The sequence below is a fragment of the Humulus lupulus genome, chromosome 1 (assembly GCF_963169125.1).
Source record: "Humulus lupulus chromosome 1, drHumLupu1.1, whole genome shotgun sequence".
NCBI lineage: Eukaryota > Viridiplantae > Streptophyta > Magnoliopsida > Rosales > Cannabaceae > Humulus > Humulus lupulus.
Genome location: NC_084793.1, coordinates 147,023,373 through 147,035,297, shown reverse-complemented (window position 1 = coordinate 147,035,297; position 11,925 = coordinate 147,023,373). Strand labels below are relative to the sequence as shown.

At 39.1% G+C, this 11,925-nt stretch overlaps 2 protein-coding genes across 2 annotated transcripts; both read left to right on the top strand.

Moving 5' to 3' along the window:
* Nucleotides 1-128: 128 nt before the first annotated feature.
* Nucleotides 129-1,484, top strand: LOC133823230 (uncharacterized). Its single transcript, XM_062255890.1, has 2 exons — nt 129-548; nt 756-1,484. The coding sequence occupies exons 1-2, from the start codon at nt 129-131 to the stop codon at nt 1,482-1,484; spliced, it is 1,149 nt and encodes a 382-aa protein (XP_062111874.1).
* A 34-nt stretch (nt 1,485-1,518) lies between these two features.
* On the top strand, nt 1,519-3,272 carry LOC133823225 (uncharacterized). The gene is made up of 5 exons (XM_062255881.1): nt 1,519-1,701; nt 1,765-1,823; nt 1,954-2,404; nt 2,583-2,657; nt 2,790-3,272. Exons 1-5 carry the CDS (start codon nt 1,519-1,521, stop codon nt 3,270-3,272), a joined length of 1,251 nt encoding a protein of 416 aa, XP_062111865.1.
* Nucleotides 3,273-11,925: the final 8,653 nt, after the last annotated feature.

The following is an 11,925-nucleotide window of genomic DNA, read 5'->3' as shown; positions in this document are numbered from 1 at the left end:
ATTTTCAGAGGCAATTCAACAATCCATTCTCCAACACTTACAATGTTGGGTGGAGAAATCACCCCAACTTTTTTTGGAGAAACAATCAAGGCCAGCAACCTCAGTTTCAGGGTCAGTTTTAGCAGAATATGCCTCAACAACAAATGAATCAAGCCTCTTCATCACAACAGCCTAGGCCACAAGCTCCACCAGACAGGCCTAATGAAATACAAGCTGCGCTATTGACTTTTACCAACACCCAGACTCAGTTTATGACTGAGACCAGATCTTCTATCAGAAATCTTGAAACACAAGTGGGGCAATTGGCCAATATGCTGAATAATAGACCTCAGGGAAATTTTCCTAGCAACACTGAAATTAATCCCAAGGAGCAATGTCAGGAAATTACTCTGAGGAATGGTAAACAAATTGAGCAGTCTAGTGTACAACAACCAGTGGTTCAAAATGAAGATTTGGGTGAAATGTCTGATACAGTTGAGCAATGGGTTAATGAAGATCACCAAAGCATAGAGACGATTCCTCTAGTTGTTGTTGACCAGTCAAATCGAGTTCCATATCTTCAGAGGCTTAGAAAAACTACTCTTGATAAACAGTTTTCTAAGTTTTTAGAGGTGTTCAAAAAGCTTCACATCAATATCCTTTTTGTTGAGGCTTTGGAGCAGATGCCTAGTTATGTGAAGTTCATGAAAGAGATTCTGTCTAAGAAAAGAAAGATGGAAGACTATGAAACTGTGGTGCTCACTGAAATAATGTAGTGCAATATTGCAAAGAAAGCTGCCCAAAAGTTGAGAGATCCGGGGAGCTTTACTATACCTTACACAATTGGAAAATTTGAGTGTAAGCATGCATTGTGTGATTTGGGGGCGAGTATTAATCTGATGCCCTTATCTGTGTTCAAAAAACTTGGTTTGGGTGAAGCAAGACCAACAACAGTTACTCTACAGTTGGCAGATCAATCGGTGGAGCACCCACAGGGTATCATTGAAGATGTTCTTGTGAAACTGGATAAGTTTATTTTCCCTGCTGATTTTATTGTTCTTAATATGGAGGTAGAAGCAGATCTGCCTATCATTCTTGGAAGACCATTCCTAGCCACGGGCCAAGCGCTTATTAATGTTCAAAAAGGTGAGTTGAAGCTCCGAGTCCAGGGAGAGGAAGTGGTTTTTAATGTGTTCAAGGCTATGTCGTATCCAAGAGAAAGTGATAGTTGTTTTTCTTTGAGTGTGGTTGATCAAGTTGTTTCTGAGAAGTCTTTAGTGTCTGAAGCTTTAGAGTTAGCTTTAACTCAGTTTGGTGATGATGAGTTTAATGACGCCGAAGTCATGAAGTATGTGAATTGGGTGAATTCTCAAGGGCCATTTTATAGAAAGAAATATGAGAAGTTGGGACAAGGATTTGAGAGATCACCTCCATTAGTTGAAAAACCACCAGTTCTTGAGTTGAAGACTTTACCAGAACATTTGCAAGTATGTATACATGGGTGAGAATGAAACTTTACCAGTAATTGTGTCAGCACACATGTCTAGTGTGGAGCTTGAGAAATTGTTACGGGTGTTAAGGGCTCACAAGCTTGCGATTGGATGGTCTCTAGTGGATATTATAGGGATTAGTCCCACTACAGTGATGCATAAAATCTGCCTTGAAGATGACAGCAAGCCTTCTACTGAAGCTCAGAGAAGATTGAATCCAACTATGAAGGAGGTTGGTGAGAAAATAAATTTTAAAGTGGCTTGGTAATGGGGTTGTATACCCGATTTCTGATAGTGCATGGGTGAGTTCAGTGCAAGTGGTACTGAAGAAGGGTGGTATGACTGTGTTGAAGAGTGAGAACAATGAACTCATCCCAACTAGAACTGTGATGGGGTGAAGAATTTGTATTGATTACCGCAAGCTCAACAAGGCAACAAGGAAGGATTATTTTCCTTTGCCTTTCCTTGATCAAATGCTTGACAGACAAGCAGGCCACAACTACTACTGCTTCTTGGATGGGTATTCAGGGTACCATCAGATTGCTATTGCTCCAGAAGACCAAGGGAAGACAACTTTCACGTGTCCTTATGGTACTTTTTCTTTCTGGAGAATGCCATTCGGGTTATGCAATGCTCTTACTACTTTTCAATGTTGCATGATGGCTATTTTTTCTGATATGGTGGAGAAGACTATTGAGATCTTTATGGATGACTTTTCTATTTTTGGGTCTTCATTTGATGTGTGCTTGAGAAATCTGGATGCAGTTATGCAGCGGTGTGAGGAGTCTCTTCTAGTTCTTAACTGGGAGAAGTGTCACTTCATGGTGAGAGAAGTAATTGTTGTGGGATACAAGATCTCTAGAGATGGTATTGAGGTGGATAGAGCCAAAATTGCAACAATTGAGAAATTACTACCTCCGGTGTCAGTGAAGGGTGTAAGAAGTTTCCTTGGCCATGCAGGGTTTTATCAAAGATTTTTCTAAAGTGTCTGAACCTCTCTTTACACTGTTGATGAATGGTGTGGTTTTTTCTTTCAATGAGGAGTGCCTTCATGCTTTCAAGGTACTAAAGGAGAAGCTGATATCTGCACCTATTGTTGTGGCTCCAAACTAGGACTTACCGTTTCAATTGATGTGTGATGCTAGTGATCATGTTGTGGGTGCAGTCTTGGGGCAGCGTATTGACAAGGTATTCACTCAATTTACTATGCCAGTAGAACTCTCAATGATGCGTAGTTGAATTATGCTGCAACAGAAAAAATAATTTCTAGCCATAGTATTTTATTTTAACAAGTTCAAACCTTATCTGATTGGTAACAAGGTGATTGTGTATATTGATCACTTTGCTATCAAGTATTTGATGACTAAGAAAGATGCAATGCCTCTCTTAATTAGATTGGTTCTATTGCTACAAGAGTTTGATATGGAGATTCGTGACAAAAAGGGTACTGAAAACCTAGTATCTGATCACTTGTCAAGACTTGAAGTAGAAGAGAGTCAGAATGAGAAAGTTGTGCAGATTAATGATTTCTTTCTAGATGAACAGTTATTTGGGGGGAGTGAAAATTCTATTGTGCCTTGGTTTGCTGATTTTATGAATTTCCTTGTTGCAAAGATTGTGCCTCCTGAGATGACGAGGCAACAGTTGAAGAAATTTTACTCTGAGGTGAAGCATTACTATTGGGAAGAGCCTATTCTCTATAGGCATTGTGTTGACCAAGTCATTCGTCGTTGTGTACCTGAGGATGAGATGCATTCTATTCTTGCCCATTGTCACAATTTACAATGTGGTGGGAATTTTTGAGCCACAAGAACAACAGCTAAGGTATTTCAAAGTGGTTTCTATTGGCCTACCCTATTTAAAGATGCCAATTCTTTTGTGAAAGCTTGTGATCATTGTCAGGGCACACGTAATATCTCAAGGAGAAATGAGATGCCCCTCAATGTGATTTTGGAAGTTGAGCTTTTTAATGTTTAGGGCATTGACTTCATGGGTCCATTTTCACCATCTTACAATAATGAGTACATCATGTTAGTAGTTGATTATGTGTCAAAATTGGTGGAAGTTGCTGCTAAGAAGACCAATGACGATAAAACTATGTTGAACTTTCTACATAAACATATTTTCACTCGCTTTGGTACACCTCGAGCTCTCATTAGCGATGAAGGGAGTCATTTTGTCAACAAACAACTTGATACACTTCTAGCTTGCTATGGTGTATACCACCGCACTGCATTGCCATATCATCCCCAATCAAATGGCCAAGCTAAAATTTTAAACAGAGAGGTGAAAAGTATCCTTGAGAAGACTGTGGATAGATCATGGAAAAACTGGTCAAAAAAGTTAGATGATGCACTATGGGCTTACAAAATCGCGTTTAAAACACCTATAGGTATGTCTCCATATCGATTAGTTTTTGGAAAAGTTTGTCATCTTCCAGTTGAATTAGAGCACAGGGCATATTGGGCAATGAAAATGTTAAACTTTGATTGGAATGCTGCTAGTGAGAATAGAATTTTGCAACTGAATGAGCTTGATGAATTTTGTAATGAGGCATACAAAAATGCAAAAATCTATAAGGAGCGCACCAAAGCTTGGCATGAAAAGAACTTAGCCAGAAAAGAGTTTCAACCTGGGTAGTAGGTGCTTCTTTTTAATTCAAGGTTGAGACTATTTCATGGAAAATTGAAGTCAAGATGGTCAGGTCCTTTTACTGTTGTGAGAGTGTTTCCATATGGCTCAGTGGAAGTGCAAGGAAAGAATGGAAATCCTTTCAAGGTGAATGGGCAGCGATTGAAGCCATACTTGGATGGTTCCTTTGACCAAGCCAAGTCAATCAAACTGTTGAAGCCAATCTAAACGAGTTCATCGTCCGGCTAAATGACGTTAACGACAGCGCTAATGGGAGGCACCCTAACTTTTACTGTTTTCTGTTGTTTTGTTTACTTTTGAACAGTGTTGTTTTTGTTTTTATTTTTTTCCTATAATTGAGAACCGTTGGAAAGCGTGAAAACTCAAAGAAAAGAAAAAAAACAAAATTGTTAAAGGTCGCAGAATGGTTAGGGTGAGTCGCGGCATGAGGAGTCGAGGATGCCCAGAAAATTTGATGCGGGTTGCAGTATGATAGAGTTGGGCCGCGGCCCTGGCTCCTCAGGATTTCCAGAAAATGCGATGCAGGTCGCAGCATTTAAAAGGCAAAGTCGCGGCCCGTGTCACGCAGACAGGGTAAAATCCCCAATTTTTTCTCCTTTTCTTCATTTTCTTCTCTTTCTCACCCTAACCTCCTTAATTTTCATTCTCAGCCAAATTTTTTTTTCCATTCCAATAATTTCTCCCTTCTCTTCATTTTCTAATAGCAATTTCTTCATCTCATACCCTTTATTTCAAAAAAAAAAAAAAAAAGAAAAGAAAAGAGAAACCCACTCTTCCATGGAGTTTTGATTGTTTCACTTGGCAAGGAGACAAGAAGAAGAAGACAATGTATGAAGGTCTCACATTCAAGTAAGTGCACATAACCTTTTTGGTGATTTCTTATTACAAACTTGGAAAAAATTGATATTTGGCTGTGTAGAAACTAGTGGGGCATGTTTGGAGCATCTTGGGTGGCTTTTAATTATTGGATTGATGATTTGGACTGTTTTGAGAATTTTTATTGAGAAATTAAGGGGTTTTGTTTGGTCTAAGTGTTTGGGTTGCTTGTTCATAGTGATTTGGTAATTTTGGGGAGTGGGAAATCAAGGAGAGGTGCTGCCCAAATTGTTTTAGGAACGTGGGAAGTTGAGAAATTGTTGAAGAATTGTTATGGCCACTGAACCTAAAAGAAACACACCCCGAGCTGCCCAGAAAAAGGATGCTTCAACCTTCTGAGACCAAAACCCACCACCGCCACCTCCTGCTGATTATGATACTGATTTATTTGCCAATAAGCATGCGGCCGATATGTTCAAAAGAATTCATGAGAAATCTGTGGTTAGGGAGAGAGGGTTAGAGTTTCAAGAGGAACCATTTGAAAATAATCCCACCTATGATCTCATTCGTGCTGAGATAGTGAGAAGAAATTGTGGTGTTTTCTGCAGCTCCGCCCGCGTTAACATGGCAAATTATTCATAGATGTTTGAGTTTTATGCCAATTTTTCTTATCTTGATGCGAAACAACAAAAATTTATTCATGGTAAGATGGTTCCTACATGAATTTCTTCATTTAATTCATTGATGCACCTCCCTACTTTGTCTGTACTTGACGATGAGCATTGGCAATTGGCTCACTTTAGCGAGCTAGACTATAATGTAGTGGCTGAAACTTTGAGTATGGAGGGGGTTCGTTTTAATTATCAGCATGGTAAGGCCAAAGATATGTACTGATGGCAACTTAATCCGATTGCCAAGGCTTGGGTTTATTTTGTTAGTTCCCACATGTTGCCTACTTCTCACTTATCTACTATTGATAGGGAGCATTGTTTGTTGGTGTATGTTATCATGACAAAGATGACAGTTGATGTGGGCTGAGTCATTCATTATAGCATCCCCAATATCAGTAAGTTCAACACCACTGCTGACGTTGCTCATGGTACTTTTATCACTGCCCTGTGTGAAACTTATGATGTACCAGTCTTTGCAAGTGATATGGTTTGGAAGCCCATAGGGCCAATTAATCGAACTCTGTTTGATGCCTTTCCTCCGGCCTCTCTTGTGCCACCACCACCTGGGAAGCATTATAAGCATTGAAGAGCCAATGAGGCAGTAGACACTGACCCTGTGGATGAGGAGGGGGCTGATGGTGCAGGTTCCAGTAACCCCACATCACTTTTGGCACTTGGTGGGCCTATTGATGATCACGCTCAGCGTACGCATGATCGGCTGGATTATATCATCCGCCAAAATCAGTATTTGATCCAGTCACATCAAGCGCAACATCAGCATTACAATGATTACATGGTACAAGATAATGAGTATGGGCGTGTTCATGTGGAAGAATTGAATGCTTTGGTAACTGGTGGATGATGAGTTATGCGGATGAACAATACTTCACCGCTCCACCACAGTTTCATCCATACAACCCACCACCACCACCACCGCCATACTTATGTGGCGTGTCTTTTGAGGTAAGTTTTCTCTCTTGGTTTTCATGTCACCTTGGAGACAATGTGAAATTTTAGTTTGGGGGAGGGGCTTATTGTTTTTGCTTCGTTTTTGTTTTCCTTTTAGTTTAATGTTTTTATTTTAGTTTTGTCTTTAGTGTCGAAAAGTTAAGTCGATGAAATTTCTTTAATAATGTCCTTCGTCATCACTTGTGGAATAGAGATTGTGTGAATAACCATGTGCTTGATTTGATTGCTCCTTGGATTAATTTTAATGTCGTGTTTGAATTTTAGTATGTTTTGTAAATGTGGATAATTAGAATTTTACTTGGGTTTGTGGTAAGAATTATGGAAAAGGATAAAACTTGTTGTGCTTGTTTTTTTGAGGCGAAATCCTTGATGATACGTGTGTTGGAAAATGATCTAGGCAATTTTGTTTGAACGTTTAAGCCTTTCAAGCTTACTATTATTATTTTGTCCTTAGTTTTCCCCATTGTGCCTTAACTTGTTATTTGTTGTTTAACCACATATTTGAGCCCAAAATATACCTATTATTATCTTCCCTTGACCTTTGATTTATGCCATAAGCTTAGGAATAAGTTTGGGGGAAGGATTGTATTTGGGGAAGATTGGTGTTATGCGTGGGTAAATATTGTATTTTTATGATTGAGAGAAAATGTATAAAGTTTTATAACATCACTAGTTTGTAATTATTAAAAATGTATTTCTTCAAAAAAAAAAAAAAGAAGAAGAAGGAATTGATTAGTTAAATAAAGTGATATTGGAGCATTATTTTGTGATTTCTCTAAATCATAATGTTAGTGAATTGGGGATGGGCATTGAATGTAATATGGTTTGCTTGAATTGGTTTTTGGCATGCTTATGGTATAATGAAGCCTAAATGACTTTTCAACTACCTTTACCTAAGCCAAAATGCTTTGAACCTTAAAAGTCCTATTGATTATAAAGCATGTGTTGTTGACATTAGTGGATAAAGTCAAGTGTGCAAGCTTATTGAATATTGGTTAGTGGATTGTTGGTATGAGTGAGACATGTATGATGTGTTCTAATTGTTCATTTTGTAATTTGCAAATCATATTCTAATTTCCAATTGAGGCATTTAGGTTAATTGTTGGAGTGATTGGATTGAAATTCTGGTTTTAAAATGTTGTTGATATTTTGTGAGTGATGACAATGCGATGTGAATAATGTGGAGGCTTAACTTTATGTTGGTGTGTTATGTTTAAGTTTAGTGTCAATCTTTACTCGGGGGCGAGTAAATGTTAAGTTTGGGGGAATTCGTTGAGTCTAGTTTATGTCATATTTAGGTGGTGTTTTAGGTAGTCTTTTATGTTACTTTTATTTCATTTAGTGTGGTTTTACGCTTTTGTTTTTTTTTTCTTCAGTTTTAGTGCGTAAAAAGGAAGATTTTAATACTTGGAGGAAATTGATTCAAAAAGAGAAGAAAAAAAACCCAAGTTCAGTGTTGTTTTCAATAAAGGATGGATCTCGGCACAATTTGAAGGAATTGATGATTTTCGGGTTTAAAATTGCAAAATTTGAAGAATTCATTAAGGGCCACGGCTTGAGCAATTTGGAACCACGTCCAGCCCCTTCATAGAAGCGATGTTTTGGAGTCAGGATACGGGCCGCGGCATGGCTTTGGAGGGCTGCGACTGGGAAGAAAAAAATTCTCCGTGAAAATAGGACACGGGCCAAGGCATGGTATAAGTAGGGCCACGACCCGCCTCCTTTCAAAAAGAAAAAAGGAGAAGGGGGAAGGGAGAGAGAGTTTTGGGCGGCTGGAACCTTGGAGAATACCATTGGAGGCTTCATCAATTCCTTTTTTTCATTATCTACTCTTTATTTTTCATGTTTATTTTTTAATTTCTTTATGTTTAGAATGACAATTATGAACTAATTTCCTGTTTAGGGCTGTTAATTGAATCGCTTGAATCCCTAATTATGAATTCATGCAATTTCTATTTCTTCTTCATCTATTGTTCCTTGCAATCTATGTTTATTGATTAATTATTGATTGGCCATCCATAATTATTACTTATATGAATTTGAATAAAAAATCTGAAAAGTGCGATTTGAATTTGCTTTGGTTGTTAGGACGCAATTCTATAATTTAGGACGAAAGTATCTAGATTAATTGTGTAATACTTTGAGTTGTTTTGGTTAATTATTCCTTTGTGATTAAATTTGCCATAGAAATATAGGGAATTTTCACTTAGGTTGGGTTTGTAATTCATAATATGATTATAAACTACTCTTGTCAATTCGTTAATTGAAACAAGAAGAAGAAGAATGTGGTAAATTGTACTAGCGATTAATAGGGAGGATAGTTGATGATATTAACTGCCCTAATTGTTCTCTTATTGTTTTATCCTAAGGTTTTCCATTGCTATTTGTTTTATTAGTGTTTTGTTTATTATTTATGCAATTTTATTTCTCCTTGTTACAAGGAAATCAATTATTGTTTGACCAAATAGAAACTAAGAATTAATTGACTGGTAATTGCTGATTCAGTCCTCGTGGGACAATACTTGGTTTTGCCAAGATTTTATTACTGGAAGCGATACGTGCACTTGCGTAGCGATAAATTTCGCAACAACCACTTGAGCCCTAATCCTAAAATCAGCAGAAACCAACTTTTGTGGCACCTGGCACGGTCCCGCCCACAAATAGTTTGGGGTTTCTGAGGTATTGGCACAGTCACGCCCTGCCCAGCGCAGTCGTGCCTCAAACCTTGAAACCCTAAATCAAAAACCATTTCCTAAGGTTCTAGGACCCTATTGCGGTCGTGCCACAAGCTAGCGCGGTTGCGCTAAGTTGCCACAACCCCAAAATTACCTAGAAATTCAAGTGTTCTTCCCAATTGTTTCCCTTGCGAATTCTCTTATGAAACCAGACTTAAAAATCGACCCCGAACAAGTTTACAAGAAAATTTACACCCCCAATCAACCATAAAACAACAACATAACTCAACCCCAACATCCAAAACACTCAGCACTAGAACAAAAAAATATTAAAGCCAAGATTTGCATCTTTTGAGTTTTGAACCAACCCTTACCTTAATCTGAGAATCGCAGTTCAAATCCAAGTGAAGATCAGCAACCAATCCCCTTTTCCACCAACAATACCAATATCAAACCTCCCTAGAAACATTAAACTTTCAAAACCACCTTATTTTCTAAAGAACATCATCAAAACTATGAGGAAAACCCAAACAAAAGAATGACAATGTAAAATGGCTTTACCTCTAAGTTGTGACCTGAATTCTGTGCCAAAACCACACTCCTAGCCGTTGGCAATCTCCTCTTGAGCACAATCTTCTCCCAAACTCTCCAACCTTAGCTTGTAATTCCCCTAGCTTCAAGACCCCTCAAGAAAGGAAACCAAATGAGTGTGAGGAGAAAACTAACATGAAGGTGAGACGGGTTTCAGCTTAGTTCAATTTTGTCTATTTTCATGGTAAAAGACCATTTTACCTAAGGCCAGTTTAGTCAATTTGCCCGAAACCCCACTAAACCTCAAATTAACACCCTAAATTCCAAATTAAATTACTAACCATCCAAATATTAATATTTCTTCCAAAATGCTCCAATAATTACCCCACATATAAAAAGTTACCAAATTGCTCTAAAGGATCGACTCAAGTTGAATATCGTAAACATGTCCACATGATAATGTGGTCTCAATCACATAACACACATAATTACAATTATACCCTCAATGAGTCAAAATTACAAAAAAGCCATTTTTAACGAAAACTTGCACACAAGCAAAATGAATACACATAAACATGCATAGGCAGTCATATCATAATATAACTCTCATATTCCACATATATTCAATTATTTTCATATAATTCACATATAAATCTAATTATGCCCTCTTGACACGCTAATCAAGGCACTAAGCCTTATTAGCAAATTTGGGACTTTACAAGCAGATTGCAGGCGGGACCTCGGGGAAAAACAACAAAGCTAAGACTTCCGCCTTTGATATTCCTGCAGCAGCCCAGGCTACGAGACTTTTGGTTTCCGTTTGAGAGGTTCCAAATAATACTACCAACGCCACGACCCCAACTCAACCCCGACTTGCAGAAGTGGGGAGACTTTCGGCAGCTCAACAAGCCTTCGAAAGGATGGCCCAAATAGGGAAAGTCGAAGCCGAAGAGTCGACTCTTACTCTGGTGGCCGCACAGGAGCGTGCCCATCTGGCAGGGGAACCCAAGAATACCTCTTGGAAGGATCAGGAGTCAGCAAAGTCCTCATCCTACTGGGTGTTGGACTGCTTGCTATGGTCGGGGACATCATGGGAAGCATCCCTCCTCGGAGGTGGGCACAAGTGAAGAATCAAAACATTTCTCACCTCTCTCAGAGTCAATGCACCACTTCCATTCTGGTAGGCTTTTCATGTTCAGGTAGTTATTCTTTTTATGGCTTCCTCGGGGACTAACGCTGGAACTTTCTGGTCTTTTGTAGATGGCCCTCCTAACCATCCAACAAATTGAGGTTGTGGGGGGGTTGATGTTGGACACCCAGCGCCTGCACACAGAGCTCCAGAATTACATTGCTCTTCTGAACAAGATGAGGAGGAGTTGTCCAAGTTGAAGGGTGAGGGTGCCCTACCACCTAAGGAGAGTAGGAAGTTGGTGCAAGCCCTCTCAGAGGAGAAGGTTCGCAAGGAGGCTGTCAAGAAAGCGTTCGCGGAGGCCCAAACAAGAATTAAGATTCTGGAGGAAGAGAAGGTTGCTCTCATCCATTAAGAGACCGCGTTGAATGCGAGAATTAGCGTCTGGGTTACTCGGATAGCCTAAGTCATCGAGGAGAGCCAGGTGAAAGTTAAGACACATTAAGAGTAGTCTAACTCAATCGCGATGGATGCTATTTTCATTGTCTGACTTTGCAACCCTGACTTAGATCTCAACTACTTAGGGGATGACGAGGCCTACATTCAAGGGCTTTGCGAAGAGCGTCTTAAGTTAGAGGAAGCTCGCAAGAACATCGTTCTAACCACCCCGGGCCCACGGGCACCAAGAATGTGGTAATTTTGTCTGACGAGGTGATCCCCTAGGCCTCGATAACTCCTGCAACCAAAGATGGACTAGCCCCATGATAGTTATATATTGTCCCATCCTTCTTGTAAATGGTGTAAAAATATTTTAATTTGCTGAACTTTGGATCCTTAGAACTGGGATTGCTCTCGAACCCTTTTTATTTGTAAGGATTTGCATATATAATATGACTTATTCTCTTAGTCATGTTTTTCCTAACATTTCTTTCTATGAAATTCTCGGGCACTAAGGCTTCGCGATGCTCTCAGGCCTCTAAGCATAGATTTATTTTTCAAGAATTTGGCTAACA

Bases quoted from the DNA above. Each gene is read 5' to 3' on its own strand.
- LOC133823230 (XM_062255890.1), top strand. From the start codon at position 129: ATGCCTCAACAACAAATGAATCAAGCCTCTTCATCACAACAGCCTAGG. The intron at 549-755 runs GTTCCATATCTT...GAAATAATGTAG, and splicing joins TTGTTGACCAGTCAAATCGA to TGCAATATTGCAAAGAAAGC.
- LOC133823225 (XM_062255881.1), top strand. From the start codon at position 1,519: ATGTCTAGTGTGGAGCTTGAGAAATTGTTACGGGTGTTAAGGGCTCAC. The intron at 1,824-1,953 runs GTGAGAACAATG...AATGCTTGACAG, and splicing joins TGGTATGACTGTGTTGAAGA to ACAAGCAGGCCACAACTACT. The intron at 2,658-2,789 runs GTATTCACTCAA...ATTGGTAACAAG, and splicing joins TGGGGCAGCGTATTGACAAG to GTGATTGTGTATATTGATCA.